We start from the raw sequence: 19,900 nt of genomic DNA on the forward strand, positions 1-19,900 counted from the left end.
ACTTTATAATAAATGTGTAAGAGATTGTTAACTAATTTATTGGATCTTTTTGGCCATATGTTATTTCAGTATGTATGGCAAAAATATTGATATTCTTCGGGTTAAGAAAGGCAAGCTTACTTTTTTTTTTATATGTATCAATTGTAATTTTGATTTCTGCTTCTTTCAGACGAAAAATGGATACATCTTACTCTTTGACATTGTGTATTCAGGACAAGAGAAATACTTATATGAACCAGCCTATCCCAAGTGAGTTTGAACTTTTAATTTTGAAATGGTTGTGTCGTTCAGTTGATATTGTTCTTGTTTGACTGAGCACACAAGGATCATCTTTGATTTCGAAACTGCAGGTTTAATTGTGTTTTGCAGAAACTCCATCACGGTTGTTTTTTAATGAATCGCTGCTTACAAACAAATTCTCCATCTCTCTCTACACCTATAGAATCATTAGTATGTCATCACACCCACTATATTTCATCAATAAGGCAGACCCAATACTTGCTTTCAATAGACAATAGGTGCAGGAGTAGGCCATTCGGCCCCTCGTGCCAGCAACGCCATTCAATGTGATCATGGCTGATCATTCACAATCAGTACCCCGTTCCTGCCTTCTCTCCATATCCCTTGACTCTGGTATCTTTAAGAGCGCTATCTAACACTCTCTTGAAAGCATCCAGAGAATCGTCCTCCACTGCGTTCTGAGGCAGAGAATTCCACAGATTAACAACTCTCTGGGTGAAAATGTTTTTCCTCATCTCCGTTCTAAATGGCCTACCCCGTATTCTTAAACTGTGGCTCCTGGTTCTGAATACCCACAACATCGGGAACATGTTTCCTGCAACTAGCGTGTCCAATCTCTTAATAATCTTATATGTTTCAATAAGATACCCTCTCATCCTTCTAAATTCCAGAGTATACAAGCCCAGCTGCCCCATTCTATCAAGATATGACAGTCCCGCCATCCCAGGAATTAACCTCGTTAACCTACGCTGCACTCCCTCATTAGCAAGAATGTCCTTCCTCAAATTGGAGACCAAAACTGCACACAATACTCCAGGTGTGGTCTCACTAGGGTCCTGTACAACTGCAGAAGGACCTCTTTGCTCCTATACTCAACTCTTCTTGTTATGTGTTATGTTCTTCTCAACATGCTATGAGCTATCTTCACTGCCTGCTGTACCTGCATGCTTACTTTCAGTGACTGATGAACAAGGACCCCCCAGATCTCGATATACTTCCCCCTTTCCCAGCTTGACACCATTCAGATAATAATCTGCCTTCCTGTTTTTGCCAACACAGTGGATAACCATGGCCCACCCAGCTTTGTGTCATCTGCAAATTTGCTAATGTTACTTATAATCCCTTCATCTAAAGCATTGATGTATATTGTAAATAGCTGCGGTCCCAGCACCGAGCCTTGTGGTACCCCATTGGTCACTGCATGCCATTCTGAAAGGGACCCGTTAATCCCTACTCTTTGTTTCCTGTCTGCCAACCAATGTTCTATCCATATCCATATCAGTACCCTACCCCCAATACCATGTGCTCTAATTTTGCCCACTAATCTCCCATGTGGGACCTTCCAAATGTTTTCTGAAAGTCCAGGTACACTACATCCACGGCTCTCCCTTGTCCATTTTCCCAGTTACATTCTCAAAAAATTCCTGAAGATTAGTCAAGCATGATTTCCCCTTCGTAAACCCATGCTGACTAGGACCGATCCTGTTACTGCTATCCAAATGTGCTGCTATTTCATCTTTTATAATTGACTCCAGCAGCTTCCCCACCACCGATGTCAGGCAAATTGGTCTATAATTCCTTGTTTTCTCTCTCCCGCCTTTCTTAAAAAGTGGGATGACATTAGCTACCCTCCAATCCACAGGAACTGATCCTGAATCTATAGAACATTGGAAAATTATCACCAATGCATGCATCCACGATTTCTAGAGCCACTTCCTTAAGTACTCTGGGATGCAGACTATCAGGCCCTCGGGATTTATCAGTCTTCAGTCCCATCAGTGTACCCAACACCATTTCCTGCCTAATGTGAATTACCTTCAGTTCCTCCGTCACCCTAGGTCCACTGGCCACTAGTACATATGGGAGATTGTTTGTTTCTTCCTTAGTGAAGACAGATCCAAAGTACCTGTTCAACTTGTCTGCCATTTCCTTGTTCCCCATAATAAATTCACCTGTTTCTGTCTTCAAGGGTCCAACTTTGGTTTTAACTATTTTTTTCCTCTTCACATACCTAAAGAAGCTTTTGCTATTCTCCTTTATATTCTTGGCGAGCTTACATTCGTACCTCATCTTTTCTCCCCGTATTGAGTCAGCTTGAGTCATGTCCACTGTTTCGATCATCACCCTCGCCATTGACTGGCTTGGCTGTCGAGAACACAAAGAGTCATCTTGTGAGTGAGTGGGAAGATATTTGGCATTTAGGGACCAAGTCCAAACATTGTGGAAGAGACCTAATATTTGCAGAATCTCCAGTTTCCGAAAACTATAATTTATATCAGCCCTAATCCTTAAAGCATTTGTTGATGAAAACTAGAAGAGCTTCAAGGGAGCTGGGGCAACCAAAGTTTCGGTTCACGGTTACGAAAAAGAGTCTTGGGTTTTTTGACATTACTGTGTACTGAGATGTGCTTGATAACCAAATGTGCTGCACCAGAGTCAAATATACCGAAGACAAGATAGGTGAGAAAGAATCAAAGATCACTGCATATAAAGTCTCAAGTCTTAACTCTGCTTTTACTGTTGGTTGTCTATCTTTCATGCATACGTCACCTGTTGGCTTCCAGAGCCTGACTATACGACCAATCATTCACAGCATGCTAAAGACTTTAAAATGCTTTATGCTTATGGCATTGCATTTTGAGCCAAATGCAAAATGAAGAGCAATGGCCAACTTTGATTCTTTTGTACTTTTGTACATGTTCAGTGAACCGAACTCCAGTGTTTTAGTTCACTTTTGATGGCATTACACAGTTTTCTGCTAAATTCTGTAATACATCGAAACCCCACTACAGTAATATGCCAAATGATTTAAATCTCCCCCTAACAATGAAGTTGTACAGGTCAATGTGGGCTGTAAAAATAATTATCAATCAATCAGCAAGCCTTGGTCATGGTGGCTTTATATAAATGTAGACACAAAATGCTGGAGAAACTCAGCGGGTGAGTTATGTGTTTTTCTGTGTTCCTCGTGCACTATTTTAATTTATCCATATTAAAATGTAGCCATATAACTTGTTAACTGCAAAGTGTGTAATGTTGGGAGAAATTGGCAACAAAACTAACTACAACATTAAGACACATGGACTACATTGGCCTCTGAAGATCAACTTCTCTCTCCTTTGTTTCTTGCAATGTAAAGATCATGGCTTCAGTATAGGTAGTAATACAGTATATCAGAACTGAGGAAAGCTAAGAAATTTACAGATAGGAATTGAAGGTAAAATTGAATTTTCTGAAAAATAGTAGATTTTTACATTGCTTGTGCAGATGTATTTTATGTTAATTATTGTAATTTAGAGTGAAATAAAAAATACTGGAGAACTTTGCATCTTAAAACAGAGTTTGATAAAGATAGCCAAAGGAACTACCATAAAAATCAGAATCATCACAAAGATAATTGCAGTCAGCAAAGTCAAGAAATTGATGTAAAATTTTAGTACAGAACATAAACCTTTTATACCAAACCTGCCATTTTGTCAGTTCCCTTCAGGCTCAGGTTGAGTAGTTAGATTAAGTTGGAAGATTCCAAATGTCGACAAAGGAACTAAATTCTAGAGATAAGGTGAAAGTAACTGCCTTTCATGTTTAGGCCGCTTTTGATAGTGGCTTTTTGTAGTCCTGTAAAAATGAAAGCAGTGAGCATCAAGGAAAAAAAACTCCTGTGGCTGGAGTTATACATAGTTTAGAGATGCAACGTGGAAACAAGCCCGTTGGCCCACTGAGTCCACACCGACCATTGATTACCCGTACACCAGTTCTATGCTATCCCACTTTTGCATCCTACACATTAGGGGCAATTTACAGAAGCCGACTAACCTACAAACCCACATGTCTTTGGAATGTGGGAAGAAACGGGAGCACCCAGAGGAAATCCACGCAGTCACAGGGAGTACATACAAACTCTGCACAGACAGCACCCATAGTCAGATTTAAACCCTGTTCTTTGGCACTTTGAGCGCCTATTGCTGTGTCACTGACATCCCAAAATATACCTTGAACAGAAGGAGATGGTTGGAGGTAAGTCATCCCAACCCCAGGATATAATTGTAAGAGCTCCTCGGGGCAATGTCCTGGGCTCAACCCTTTTCACTAGATTTATCAGTGATTTTTCCTGTCAATGCCTGGAGGTTTGCATATTATGGCACAATGTTCATCTGTGATTTCTCAGGAAATCAAGCAGCCCATACTTGTATGAAGCAAGGTCAAAAGATGGCTATTGGCCTGCCATCTGCATGAATGAATAGGTTTATTGGCCAAATATTCACATACAAGGAATTTTCCTTGGTGCTCCGCCCACATGACAGCATGACATACAGTGACAGTTAAGAATGATACATAAAACATTAAACAAATAATAAAACATTATTGATTAAACATGTGAATTAAATAAAATACCAGAGCAAAAGGAGGCTACAGATTTTTGGTTATTGAGTAGAGCTACTAGTCATGGAAAAAAGCTGGTTTTATGTCTGGATGTGGCAGCTTTGACAGTCCGGAGTCGCCTTCCAGAGGGAAGTGATTCAAAGAGTTTGTGGCCAGGGTGAGAGGGGTCAGAGATGATCGTGCCCGCTCGCTTCCTGGCCCTGCAGTGTACAGTTCGTCAATGGAGGGAAGGTTGCAGCCAATAACCTTCTCATCTGATCGGCCGATTCGCTGCAGACTCCGGGTGTCGTGCTTGGTGGCTGAGCCAAAACAGACCATGATAGAGAAGGTGAGGACAGACTTTACGATGGCCCTATAGAATTTGACCATCATTGCCTGTGGTAGATTGTGCTTCCTCAGCTGCCGCAGGAAGTACATCCTCTGTTGTGCCTTTTTGACTGTGGAGTCGATGGTAGCCCCCCACTTAAGGTCCTTGGAGATGATGGTTCCCAGGAACTTGAAAGACCCCACAGATGTGACTGTGGTGTTGTTGATGGTGAGTGGCGTGAGGGGAGGGGGAGCTCTCCTAAAGTCTACAATCAATTCCACTGTCTTAAGAGCATCTGCCTGCCTAACCTCAAAATACAGCTTTTGTATCAGTTATATAAAGTTGGGAATGCTATTGCATGTGCCAGTTATGCACAGCACATACCCCTAGCAGTCCAATGTGCTGTTTTAAGAATTTGATCCGGTTTTGCAAATATATCTCAGTGCCTCCATTAAACAGTCTTCAGTTTGCTGGCTTTTCAAAGGTCTATAACGATAAATAAGCATTTACTTTTAGTGATATTACCAGATATGCATTGTCACTGGTTAAAATTATAATTAAAAAACGATATATTAATATGTTCTGCACAATAGAAAGAACTGTAATCAGGAAATCGTTTACCTGAAATTCCAACTGAACAGCTTGATTGTTACAGTGATCCTGGGGAAATGGCATCTACTTGCATCTGGGCAGAAATTACAGTGTCTGGTCATCTCATACAGATTTAAATCGTTAAGTGAGATCATAATAATGGGGATTTGTTGTGTATTTCTGGATGGTAGTCTTGAGGTCCAATTTTTCATCGAGTACACTTACCTTTTATTTTCATTTTAATTGCTTAATGTGTAAATTTGTTTATACATTGCTAATATAGTAGGTATTTGAACTAATTCTTAAATTGTGTTGCAAAGTATGAGAGAAGCAGGTCAATTCCAGTGTGTTCAGAAGAACAGAGACCCAGATTTCATTTTCTTCAATTTGCTTAAAACACGACACCACATTAAAGAAGCGCATGTGCTGATGATGTGGCAACAAAGTTCAAATGTCTCTTTCTATCGCTGAGTGTACTATGCCCCTAGTGCCTTCTCATGCTGATTAATGAACACATCCTACATGCCTAATTTATGACTTGTAAATGTAATGATTTAAAGGGAGTGCATTTATTAACTCTTGCCCTGAATGATGTAATATCCAAGATACAGTGTGGTGTGAAGTTTATAGAGTTTTAGATTTATACAGCACAGAAACAGACTTTTCAAACCAACTAGTCCATGCCAACCATGATGTCGGTCTGGGCTTGTCCCGCCGAACCTTTTTTATCTAGGTTTCTGCCCTAATGTCTTTAAAACATTGTTATTATACCTGCCTCTTTAGCTTCCTTTGGCAGCTCATTCCATATACCTACTACAGCCCTCTGTGTGAAAATGTAGCCCCTCAGGTCCCTTTTAAATCTTTCCCCTCTCCTTAAATCTATGCCCTCTACTTTTAGTCTTCGCTGCCATTAGAAAAAGACTGACCATCCACTTTATCTACATCCGTCATGATTTTATAAACCTCTAAAAGGTCACCCCAACCTCCTACACGCCAAGGAAAAAAATCCCAATCTCTCCTCATCTCTCAAACCCTCCATTCCCGTAACATCTTTGTGAATCTTTTTTGCATCCTTTTTATTTTAATGACATTGCTTCCATAATTTCTGAAATGTTTCTAATTTTTTTGCTAGTTTCTAGTTTTTTTTAATCTTTCCATCTCCTTTCTCCCCTTAATAATTTACAATGGCAGTATACTCATGTTAATTTTCAAACATTTCAAGAGTAAAGTACCCTTGACTGTTACATTATTAGCATTACCTCTTATTCGCTACTCCTCTATAAGAGCTAAGACTTGACACAAAGCACAGTGGACTGAATGGTCCCCTTTTGGGCTATAATGTCAATTGATGCTGTGATGTCAAATGATTTTTGCATTGAGTGTAAAAACTGGTCAGGCAACACTTTTTACAAAAGTAAGTTTATTTACAGGTACAAAATCACAGTGAAAACACTATAAGGAGACATCTATCTAAAAAAAGGAATATATATTTAGGTATCAAATCAAAATGTGGTTACTTTAATCTAAGGCATTTGAGGTCCTGCGGTGCCAAGCGGTCCCGGAAAGCGGCCAAGGTGCCCGTAGACACTGCCAGCTTCCTCTCCAGGGAAACCTGGGCACAGACATAAGTCCGAAAGAGAGGCAAGCAGTCAGTCTGGGTGGAGCTCCCAGCTGTCCGCTGCTACGATCCACGAATGGCCAGAATGGCTAAGCCCAGCAGCAAACCATCCAAAAGATCCCTCTATCAACCCACCCCTCTCTGCACCGGGATACCCAGAGATCAGCAGAGTGGGGCTGAAGTATAGCCAGAAGCTGAGGAGCAGCCCCTACAGATATTCAAAGAGGAGCTGCAACCTCACACATCCCATATACAGATGGAACACGGACTCCTCCCAAAATATAGACAAAAAATGCTGGAGTAACACTGGATAGTGTCTGGATAGAAGGAATGGGTGTCATTTCGGGTCTTGATCCGAAGTGTCACCCATTCCTTCTATCCATAGATGCTGCCTGCCTCGCTGAATGACTCCAGCATTTTGTGTCTATCTTCAGTGTAAACCAGCATCTGCAGTTCCTTCCTACACGGACTCCTCTCAGTCGCAAAAGCAGCAGGCAGAAGAGGAGTCCATGAACCAACTTAAAAAGAGGTTGCACAGTACGTCTCTGTGTGGTACTCTCCACCCAGGACCCCGGTATGAAGGGGTTGGTCTCCTGTGTACAGAGACCGCCAATATGGACAACCTTTGCTGCATGTCGGATGGCAGATGAGAGCGAGACGGTGGAGAGTGTGCAAAAGCGGCCTGTACAATAAACGTTTACCAGCATCACGGAAGGATACAGGCGGCAGTGCTAAGACATGGCTCATGGTGTGTGGGACTGGCAACTGGTAAATATCCTGAGGCTTGGGCCCAATGAGCAATGACCCCCCTCAACACCCATCTTGACAAGTTGGGGTCTGGCCACTCCTGTGGACACAACACCCCCAACAGATACTTGGAGAGGAAAAGAGTCAATCGATTCGGGTCTAATGCAGGGTATGGGATCTGTGTAGATATGCATCAGGTTCGGCATGGATGCGTAGAGCTGAAGTGCTCATTTCTGTGCTATACATCTCTATTCATCTATTCCTCTAACTACCATTTCACTTCTCTTGACGATACTTAGATGTATCATTAACTAATAATATGAGGTAATCTATTTATTGTAGGAAAAAAATGACCATGTTGCATATTTTTTAAATGTTGAAAGACGGGAAGATGTTCAGAGGGGTCTGGATATCCTTGCGCATAGATCACTGAAAATTGTTGTGCGGCTACACGAAGATGATAGGTCAGCCTTTAACACAAGGGGATTTGAGTACAAGAACAAAGATATTTTATTGAAATTCTGTTGCACCATGGCGATACCATAACTGGTATATTGAGAACAGTTCTGGCATCCCTACTGAAGGAGTGATATACTGTTGTAATAGAATGAGCTCAATGAACTTTCACCAGAGTGATTCCTGGGCATTGGAAGGAGTTGATTGGAGAAGAGGGAGCGGAATTGTTCTGTGAGGAGAAATTGAGCATCTGGCCCTACAAACCAAAATTTAGAAGAATGAGAGCTAATCTCATTGAACCATAAAATATTTTTAAGGGTGGATTCTGACATGATGCTTCCTCTGCAAGGTTGTCATGAAGCTGGTTTTCAGATCTCAAAATAAGGGCTAGCTGTTCAGAAATGCGCTGAGAAGAAATTTCTTCACTCAGAATAGTGAATCGTTAGACTTCTCAATCAAAAGAGAAAAAAGCACAGATTGGTAGATTTTTGGACATTAAGGGAATCGCAGAATATGGCGTTACTACAGGAAAATGAGGCTAAGATTCAGTCATAATCTCATTGAATGATGGTCGACACGTGACAAAATGGCCTTTTCCAGCTTCTGTTTCTTGTGTTCCTCTGCTCATGTGGCCTTTCCCAATATTCCTTGGCTCGACTCTGAGAGGTCATGACGTTTTCAACAAATAAAGGCAGTGCTAAACATTGTTACCACTGCATTTCTTGTAACTGGGACTTGCATTTATTATTTAATAACTTTTTTGGAAATTGATCGCTCCATAGTGCTTTTTGATTCTCTCTTGCAGCACCGCCTTCACTTGTTACACTCCTTTCTTTTATAAGAAAATTGATTCTTTCTTCTGCACCATGCATATTTAAGCTTTCTCAAAACTACCATCCTTGGCCACAATGCCTCATTAACTTGCTGCTTCTCAGTCACATCTGTACGCCTCCAAATCCACCAAAAAAGAGTGCTATCATCATATTGAATATCAGTATAGCTTGAGGAGGTAATGTGTCCTTTGTTAGGTTCAGAAGAGATGCCCTTCAGAATAATTTTAAGTCATAGCATTCAGTAATAGTAAACATCCTTCCTTTTATACTGACTGACAAAAATAAATCAACTCATTGTTTTTTGCTTAACTTCAATTAAGTTATAATAACATTTTATTCTGTGCCACTTTAGGGAGCTGCAGTAACAATCCCAAGGCACAGTTCATTTGCCATGTTTTTTGTGTAATCAAGGACGTTGATGTTACATGGTGGCTCAATGATCTTTCCACTGATATTTTACCTTTCTCTGGAGAAACTCTTACTAAAGATCAATGTAAATTGGGGCAGCCCATGAAGAGAAGAGTATTTTATTGTCAGGTGTACTGAAACAGAACAATAAAGACAACGATATCGATGTGAAATTCCACAATTGGTTGATAATCTGTGTAAATGAAATAGATATTGAATTATGTATGGTTCAAGTTCTTGGTGTACTTTATTTTCAAGCAATTAATTATTTGTATGTCTAGACACTCCATTCGTTTAATTGCCAATGCTTATGTTGTTTCGAGGCTGCTTCTTTGTTGATACCATTAGCAGTAGATTTGTTTGAACTTGCAAACCTTCCTTCAAGGTTTATCAGAATTAATAAGCTGATTTTATGTTTTGAAAGATCAATGGAAATTTTCTCTTACAAGTCTTCCAGCCCTATGCCGCTGTCTGATCTTGCTAACTGATCAGTAATTTTAACTTTATCTTTTTCACCAATGTTAGAGATGGATCCAATTTCAACATGCATTTTAGATTGAGCAATAGGACAACTTTTGAGGATGAAGTGGTGCTTCTGATTTTTTTTCAACCCATCATTGTCTTCAGCTATTAGCAGGCTGACATGAACTGGCCAAATGTTAAATGCATAAGATGGCTATCAAAATATTTAATGAGAGGCATTTGCTGGTAGCTTTAAACCAAAGCAATTCCCCAGTCATTTTCTAACGTACACAATTACAATATAAAATGGATTCAGAAATACAACATTGGAATGGAAGCTTTAAATTCTATAGGTTCTAAATGAGCTATCCCTTTATTTCTTCTCTTGCCTGGAACTTAAGAATTGCCAAAAATGGCTTCAACGGTATTCCCAAATTCAATGAATGTTTAAAGAATTCATGTTCCTTTTTCTTAACCAATGGGCATTGTTCTAATGTGGTAGTGTTAAAAGTTCACTGCTTTGTTACTTTTCCCATATTGCTCTTTCCAGCAAGTAGAAATCTATTAATCTTAACATTTATATATTTCAATTTTCTACAATTCTCATTTACATTAAAAGTGATGTGAATGTTTATGTATCTTCTGAATGCCATTGCCAAAAAATATAATCAATGCAACCCAATTTTCTGAAGGTTCTTAAAACTTGAATAGATTAAAAAAGATCTTTAAGCAAGACATTTTGAACGCAATCACACGCTTCAATTCCTTAAAAATTTATTATAATGGATCATTTGATAATTGGATGAATGTGCAATGTGAAAATAACAATCATGCCTGCTTTCAAAAATACACTTCTTTTATTACAGGGGAAATCAAAGAGTCAAGGTAACTACCGGTTACAAGGAGGAACAATGTGCTCCATCAATAACTGTAGAGATGAAGAAGGTGCTGGATTTCCAAGCACAAATCACAAGGTAATCCTTGAACATTAGTCCGCTGTTGCAAACTGCTTTGCATTTTTTAAATGCACATTGGGTTTTTTTCATGTTTCATAAGAGAATTTCACTTTGTAACTGCCTCTGAGATTAGCGTTTAGATTTATTGGATGTAACTTGGTACAGTTCATTAATTTGAGTTAATTATATTTTGAAAGTATTGAGAATATAGCTATGGTATTGCGTGAAACTTACATTTTGTCTTATCAATCAAGATGAATTACATTGTGTAACTGTACTGGAGTCTTGTGCCAGGTAGAAAGTAACCTGAACAAAAGGATGTTGAAATTAAGTTGTGGAACTGTGAAATTAAACAGCCAAATAATCATTTTTCATCAAGTAATTTTATAGTTGTCATTCTTGATTTTTTTTCATTCCTTATTTTATTTGTTTGCAGTTCATATGCGTTGGCCATGATCTGAAGATTCATGCTGACAACTGTTCATTTTGTAGCATATTTGCTGCCACCTAAAAATCTTTTCCGTGGTTGTAATGTGGAAAAATCACCCCAAAAAAACCTTGTTTGTTGCAGTTTTTTTCTTCACCTTTTGTTGATTTCCACAGGACATTGATTTATTTGTTAGGCTGATATTTGAGCAGGCCATAACGTTTTGTTTTTTTATTCTATGCAAGTGTGGAACTTTGTATAGGAAAGAAATGCAGATGCTGGCTTAAATGGAAGGTAGACACAAAATGCTGGAGTAACTCAGCATGTCAGGCAGCATCTCTGAAGAGAATGAATGGGTGAGGTTTTGGGCCGAGATCCTTGTTCATACTGATGTCATGGGATGGGGGCAGGACAAAGATAGAATGTAGTCGGAGACACTAAGACCAGTGGGAGAACTGGGAAGGGGTAGGGGATAGAGAGAGAAAGCAAGGGCTATCTGAAGTTAGAGAAGTCAATGTTCATACCGCTGGGGTGTAAACTACCTCAGCGAAATATGAGATACTGTTCCTCCAATTTGTGCTGGGCCTCACTCTGACAATGGAGAAGGCCCAGGACAGAAAAGTCAGATTGGGAATTCGAGGGGGAGTTGAAGTGCTGAGCCACCGCGAGATCAGGTAGGTTAATACGGACTGAGCGGAGGTGTTCAGCGAAACGATCGCCGAGCCTGCGCTTGGTCTCACCAATATAGAGAAGTTGACAGCTGGAACAGCGGGTACAGGAAGTGAGGTTGGAGGAGGTGCAAGTGAACCCCTGCCTCACCTGGAAAGACTGTGGTAAAAGTGTGGAACTTTGTTTTGTTGCTGTGACACAAACTAATGAACCATATATATATATATATATATATATATATATATATATATATATATATATATATATATAAATCCAATAGTTAGTTTTGCTGTGGTAAATATTATGACTTCTAATAGGATCTTTAATACAATTCTATTAACCATATAACAATTACAGCACGGAAACAGGCCATCTCGACCCTTCTAGTCCGTGCTGAACACGTATTCTCCCCTAGTCCCATATACCTGCGCTCTGACCATAACCCTCCATTCCTTTCCCGTCCATATAACTATCCAATTTATTTTTAAATTATAAAAACGAACCTGCCTCCACCACCTTCACTGGAAGCTCATTCCACACAGCCACCACTCTCTGAGTAAAGAAGTTCCCCCTCATGTTACCCCTAAACTTCTGTCCCTTAATTCTCAAGTCATGTCCCCTTGTTTGAATCTTCCCTACTCTCAGTGGGAAAAGCTTATCCACGTCAACTCTGTCTATCCCTCTCATCATTTTAAAGACCTCTATCAAGTCCCCCCTTAACCTTCTGCGCTCCAAAGAATAAAGCCCTAACTTGTTCAACCTTTCTCTGTAACTTAGTTGCTGAAACCCAGGCAACATTCTAGTAAATCTCCTCTGTACTCTCTTTATTTTGTTGACATCCTTCCTATAATTAGGCGACCAAAATTGTACACCATACTCCAGAATTGGCCTCACCAATGCCTTGTACAATTTTAACATTACATCCAACTTCTATACTCAATGCTCTGATTTATAAAGGCCAGCACACCAAAAGCTTTCTTTACCACCCTATCTACATGAGATTCCACTTTCAGGGAACTGTGCAGTTATTCCCAGATCCCTCTGTTCACCTGCATTCTTCAATTCCCTACCATTTACCATGTACGTCCTATTTTGATTTGTCCTGCCAAGATGTAGCACCTCACACTTATCAGCATTAAACTCCATCTGCCATCTTTCAGCCCACTCTTCCAACTGGCATATATCTCTCTGTAGACTTTGAAAATCTACTTCATTATCCACAACCCCACCTATCTTAGTATCATCTGCATACTTACTAATCCAATTTACCACACCATCATCCAGATCATTGATGTACATGACAAACAACAGTGGACCCAACACAGATCCCTGTGGCACCCCACTAGTCACTGGCCTCCAACCTGACAAACAACCATCCACCATTACTCTCTGGCATCTCCCATTCAGCCACTGTTGAATCCATCTTGCTACTCCACCATTAATACCCAACAATTGAACCTTCTTAACCAACCTTCCGTGAGGAACCTTGTCAAAGGCCTTACTGAAGTCCATATATACAACATCCACTGCTTTACCCTCATCAATTTCCCGAGTAACCTCTTCAAAAAATTCAAGAAGATTAGTCAAACATGACCTTCCAGGCACAAATCCATGTTGACTGTTAGTAATATTTGGTTAATTGGTTATCGAATTTGGGAACTTCAAGAGATTGTAAATGGTCTAATTTTACAGCTGCTAGCATCTGTAAAATTTTGGGAAATATTTTTTAATATTTTCTCAGACCACAGACAGCACTTGGTTTAGTGGAACTTGGTTTAGTACCGTTAAAATATTTTGTAGGTCCATTTTATTGGTGATGTGATCATCATAACATTGCCCTGTTATTGGCAATAGCAAAAGTAATCTTTATTCTCCCCTCTCTCAAAAAATCTATATATTTGAGTCAACAGATCAATCTGATTAAAGTCCAAAAACCTCAGAAAATGCTGGAAGTAGGTGGTCAAGGAGTATCTGGGGGAAAAAAACAGTGGGGTTCACTTTTCAGATTGACTCTTTCTCTTGCCACAGATGCTGCCTGACCTGCTGAGTGTTTCTAGACTTTTCTGTTTTAATTTCAAATGGCCAAGTAATGTGTTCTCAGTGACATTGGCCATGGGGCAGACTTTTGGATTGAACAGACTTAAAAATGCTTTCCAAGAAATGAACAGAATCCTTACATGCAACAGGTGCAAATGGTGCTATGATTTAATATCTGATTTAAATAAAAGTATCCTTGCTTGTTATTGCCACCCAAATGTATTAATTTCTTCCTTAGAATTACAATTTTAATTCCCTTCTAATTCTAAGCACCATTTGCATGATCATGTACTGAAATTTGCAATATTGCAGCAACAATGCCATCACCATTCTTTCCAACGAGTAATAAATATGTCTACAGGCAGAAATCAAAAATTGGTTGTGAGTAGAAAATTTAGAATTGGATTATATGTCTTTGCTTATGAGAAATGTTGATAGTTTTTCTGATTTTATTGTAATAGTTTAATGTGTCAATAAAAATAATATATAATTTCCTTCTTCCCAGTTTGCAGTCAATGCAGGATGATTTAGTAATCGCTACCAATGATAGGATACTCCATCTTATTCACTGGGATGGTTTAACAAATGGAAGGAAAGCCATTAATCTTTGTTCTGTTCCATTTTCTGTAGACCTCCAGTCGTCACGAGGTAAGATGTTCACATTTTGTCATTCTGAACAGTGCTGAGATTTATCCAAGAAAACTGCTTCTTAAATTGCCATTTCTGTTTTCTTTCTTCCTTTAAAATGAGATTCATGTGGGTATACATGGGTAAGTGTTCTTTGATTGTTGAGCAGTAAAAACAAACTGCACGCTGCTCACCAATTATCGGCATGTGGGAGTTCAAGTGATTGTAATGCTGTCAGTGAGATATTTACACCATTTTTCCCAAAAGCTAGTTTTTCAACTTCGCAGACAAAGCCTTACACCTATATTCCTTTTATAAAGGTCTGTGGGAATAAAAAATGCCATGATTAATCAACACAAAAATTTATTTTGATTGATTAGATTCATGGAAACTTGGACAGAAACAACTTTGAGATAAGACAATGTACCGTCAGAGTTAACAGTGAACATAAACATGATTTTAAATAGAACAATCTTTTAATTACTATTTGTCCAATAAATATGAACAAATAATGTTTCTAGTAATCAGCATATAACTGTCAGCCAAATTCATCCTTACCCCTCCAATTCTTCAGAGATGTAGGAGCGAAAGACCACTGTGTTCTGAGATGCAGGCTTCCCTATTTAAGAATTTTGGAAGCAAATACAATACTATCACAGTTCATATTCGGTGGAATTTCATTCTATGTTATTGTTTATACTGATCGAATCATGCAGTTCAGAAATGTTAATATTTTTAATTCTATTATTTAGATAAATTAATGGAGGGAAGTACTATAATCTCTATCTTTAACTAAATATTTTGGTCCACCATGATTGACTGAGCCCTCGCTGACATGTGGGATCAATGTTACCATCACAGATCCTGAATAAGTTGCACGTCCTCAAGTTCCACAGTACAAACCAGCACCCGCTCCTTCCCTCTTTTTCAACATTCCAGAGAGACCACTGTCAAAATACCCCATGAAAGCAGGATATCCGATACATGGTCTAACTTGAAACATTAACTACTGTCTTCCCACTATCCCTGGACAATATATGACAGATAAGTAACACTTTAAGGAAGGTTTTTTCCTTCCATAGAGAATTTGGTCAGACATAATTTAATCTATATGAAGTCCAGTATTAGGATACTGACAGTATTTTTAAGAAATTGTGCCTTTGTTTGCATATGTGCATAGAAATGTGCAAGTTACAGATTAGTTTACTGTCTATACACCAGAGTGCAATGATATTTCTTGTTCACATGAAGCTCACAGAGTAAATGGCATACATAACTAATGATAAATACAATGAAGACAGAATAGTGCAAGATTGCAGTGCAGAGTAATGTTGGCAGTTCCATTGACATTTCCACCTATAATGCAAGTTTGTGTTTCACTGTCTCCAGTTGCTGTCGTTAATGCCAAATACATTTGAACGTTTTTTGATTTCATTAATGAATAATTCTTTAATTGGTTTAGGATGTATAGCCATACAACACAGTATATAATGCTTTGAAACCCTGGTATGGTTTTTATATAGTGTACCATGATACTAAGGTTTTTTTTCCCCCCCTCCCGACAGGTCCTTCATTAGATTTTGAGTGTGTATGTATCCAAGATATGGAATACTGTGCAACTCTTGATGGGTTTGCTGTGGTTTTTGATGATGGTCGGATCGGTTTCATTACTCCTGAGTCCAGTAAACTTACAGCTGAGGTAAAATAAGCTTTAGATTATATTGCTTTGTAAATCCTTACAGTATATTTCTGGACAGTATACAACGGATGAGTTACACCTTGGGGTGTAAAGCTCCTTCCTTACCTAGAGGAATAGTTCCTCCATTTGGCAGGACATAATTTTATTCAACAACATCATTTTGGTGAAAATTGTGGGATTTGTATGCAAAACGCTAAATTCCGTTGGCCTCTGCTGTTTAAATAACAGTAGTGAATCACTTTGTCATTACTAAAAAATTGGCTTAAAATGAGAGAGAGACATTCCATTGGATCACATTTATCGGTTAAAAGATAGAGCATGGAAATAGACCCTTCAGCTCATCGAGTCCATGCCGACCATCGATCCCCAATTCACATTAGTTCTATGTTATCGCACATTTACATTCACTCTCTGCATATTAGGGGTAATTTAAAGAGGCCAGTTAACCTACCAATTTGCATGTCTTCGCTTCTAACAGGATTCAAGGGAAAAACAGGTATGCGTTAATATTGGCATCTTTCAAGGAATATGTAATGTGGGGGTTGCCTGTAGCTTGGATAAAATCATATTTGATATGGGTTCAATAAATAACCAGATTTTTTTTCTAAATTAGCCAGGCTTTGTTTATCATCCTGATTTTCTTCTTCATAATTTGATAACATTTTTAGGACATCAGTAATGCCTAAAGTTCTCAAATGTATTACACTACCTGCTACCACTTTGAAATGGTATATTAAAAAACATATTTCATGCACTACCTACAAATAATGGGACCACAGAGCAAGTTGACCGGGAGTGCCTGTCATTTGTTTTTTTTCCCCTCCTTGGCTAATTATTAGCATGGGCAAGAGATATTTTACCCCATGCATACATTGAATTAATTTCATTTGTAACTAATTCGATGAAATATTGTGAGTAGGATAGTGGAACATATCAGAACCATGAGCATCCTGCGGAGGAAGCAAGATACCTTGATTTGTTTATGCAGCTTCTATTTGAATGGGCTTTATATTGCCAGAATGCCAAACACTATTGTAAGATGACAAGACTGTTTTCAGTAGCTCGTTGCAAAATTAAAATATTACTTTTTAGGATTTTCATGGTGTATGGGCACAAGACGTTACTGATGGCACTTGTGTGGCTATTAACAACAAATACAAATTGATGGCATTTGGCTGTGCAAAGTAAGTCAATTTATCTTGTTAACATTAAAACTTAAACAGTGCAGAAAACATTGCCAGTAATGAATAGCATACGTGTTAGATTTTGGTACTTGAATAAACCATAATCTAGAAAAGTGCAATGATCGGGAGTTACGGGCATAGGGGGAAATGAAAATGTAAGAATTCCACAAGCATTTCAAAGAAGAATTCACAGAGCATCTCTACAATTTAGTAAATTGGTAACCAAGGAATAAACTCAGGATTATTACAAAAATAAAGGGGAAATCAAGAATAATTGAATCAGCTAGAATGCTTAACTGTGAGGAATGATTGAGGCAGCTGTTTAAATTGGGAAATAATGAAGAGCCAATTTGGGTTTATAATTGAAGATGATACTGATGTGGCTGAAAGCCTATAATTCAACATATTAAAAATGTTGTTCAAGTACTTTTAATTATTGTTCTTATTTAACATAGAATGATAGTTCTGTCTGCATGAAATCACTGTGAAATGCAACAATTAATCTTTAATGAACATTAGATCACAAATTTGGAAATTATGGCAGTAGATTAAAAAAATAAACACAATAGTGAGTTGCCCTTTCAAATCAGATGATAGTGATTGAAAATATTGATTATTCCCTTTTCTAAATCTGAAATTTATTGTCAGGAACAAATAGGCATCATGCTTCTGCATCTTGATGATAACCTTGTAAACAGTGTTTGGCTGTGGGTCAAAAGAAGGCTCCCAGTGATGAATGGAATGAATGTATGAATATTTTCTGGCAACTGATTTTATTTTGCATTCCACTAGTGGTTCTGTTTTAGTTTACACAATGGATACAACCACAGGAAGCATGCAACTATCCCACAAGTTGGAATTAACTCCAAAACATTACCCTGGTAGGTATGAGATGTTATGGCTCTGCTTTGTACAAATGCAATCCTACTACAATATTTTTCTTCCCTAACTGATGACCCGCAAAGCATACATATCAATGGTGGTTAATCCAAGCTTAAAAGTTCTTAATTAAAGATAGACTCAAAATGCTGGAGTAATTCAGTGGGGCAGGCAGCATCTCTGAATAAAATGAAAAGGAAAACACCTATTATTTCCCCCCAAAGATACTACCTGAGCTGCTGAGTTTTGTGTCTATCTTTGGTATAAACCATCAACAGCAGTTCCTTCCGACACAAGTTCTTAATTAAAATTCATTTTAGCCTTATTCAGTAAAATAGTTACCGTATTTCCTGGCAATGAAGACGCTATTTTTTACCTAAATTAAGGTCCGAAAATGTACCTGCATCTTGGAGGCATAAGGTTAGATTGTTAGCCAAGAAAGATAGACTTGGCTATCCCTCAGTACAGCGGCTGTAAAAGGACAGCACCGCTGTGGGGGGGAAGAGAGTTCCTTCCACAGTGTGTGGGGAGTCTGGCCCAGGTCAGCACGGCTGGGCCGCCAGGGGTAAAGTTGCAGGGAGGGCAGGAGCGTTGAGAAGGAAGGGGTCGGGGATCATGTCAGCAAATCACTCAGTTGCTCGGGTAGCTGCGAGCGGCCACCGGGACCGGACAGGGGAACTGCAGCAAGACCCGGGGCTCGCAGGCTACCTGGGTGCTACAGCCAGTCCCAGGGCAGGCGGCCTGGGAACTGCAGCGGGTCCCTTGGCTCGCAGGCGACCTGGGCGCTGCAGCCAGTCCCGGGGCAGGCGACCTGGGCGCTACAGCCAGACCAGGGGCAGGCGACCTGGGAACCGCAGCTGGTCCCAAGCCTCGCAAGGAAATAATGTGTTATCGGGGCTGTATGTTGTGACCTTGCATGTCATTTTAATATAACATTTATCCCATCCCCCTGGATATTCCGAATGAATAAATTAAGGCTTTGTCAACTAATTACAAATCAATAACATTAGCCAACTCCGAAACACGAAGCGCTGAGCATTGGGATCCAGACATCATAGACAACTAGCCTCAGTTCCCCGGCAGTGCTCTCCGTCTGTTTGGGACAAAGACCCATCATTTATTTATTTGCCTCTGTACTACACAATATGAGATTTGTAATGGAAAAAAAATCACACGTGGCTAAAATGCACATTGTCAGATTTTATTAACGTGTATTTTTATACATTTTGATTTCACCATGTAGAAATTACAGCTGTGTTTACACATAGTCCCATTTCAGGGTACCATAATGTTTGGGACACATGGCTTCACAGATGTTTATAATTGCACAGGTGTGTTTAATTGCCTCCGTAATGCAGGTATAAGAGAGCTCTCAGC

The 19,900-nt window shown here is 39.2% G+C and overlaps 1 protein-coding gene across 4 annotated transcripts in view; it reads left to right on the forward strand.

Moving 5' to 3' along the window:
- The window catches only part of ric1 (RIC1 homolog, RAB6A GEF complex partner 1), a 131,773-nt gene that overhangs the window by 53,729 nt on the left and 58,144 nt on the right, over window positions 1-19,900 (forward strand). For all 4 annotated transcript variants that reach the window (XM_033017956.1, XM_033017955.1, XM_033017957.1 and 1 more), the window contains exons 3-8: window positions 170-249; window positions 10,912-11,019; window positions 14,640-14,782; window positions 16,327-16,460; window positions 17,553-17,644; window positions 18,437-18,525. In XM_033017956.1, the coding sequence (XP_032873847.1) occupies window positions 170-249; window positions 10,912-11,019; window positions 14,640-14,782; window positions 16,327-16,460; window positions 17,553-17,644; window positions 18,437-18,525 (646 nt within the window). The remainder of the gene's footprint in view (window positions 1-169; window positions 250-10,911; window positions 11,020-14,639; window positions 14,783-16,326; window positions 16,461-17,552; window positions 17,645-18,436; window positions 18,526-19,900) is intronic.

The sequence above is a fragment of the Amblyraja radiata genome, chromosome 3, assembly GCF_010909765.2.
Source record: "Amblyraja radiata isolate CabotCenter1 chromosome 3, sAmbRad1.1.pri, whole genome shotgun sequence".
Taxonomy (NCBI): Eukaryota; Metazoa; Chordata; class Chondrichthyes; order Rajiformes; family Rajidae; genus Amblyraja; species Amblyraja radiata.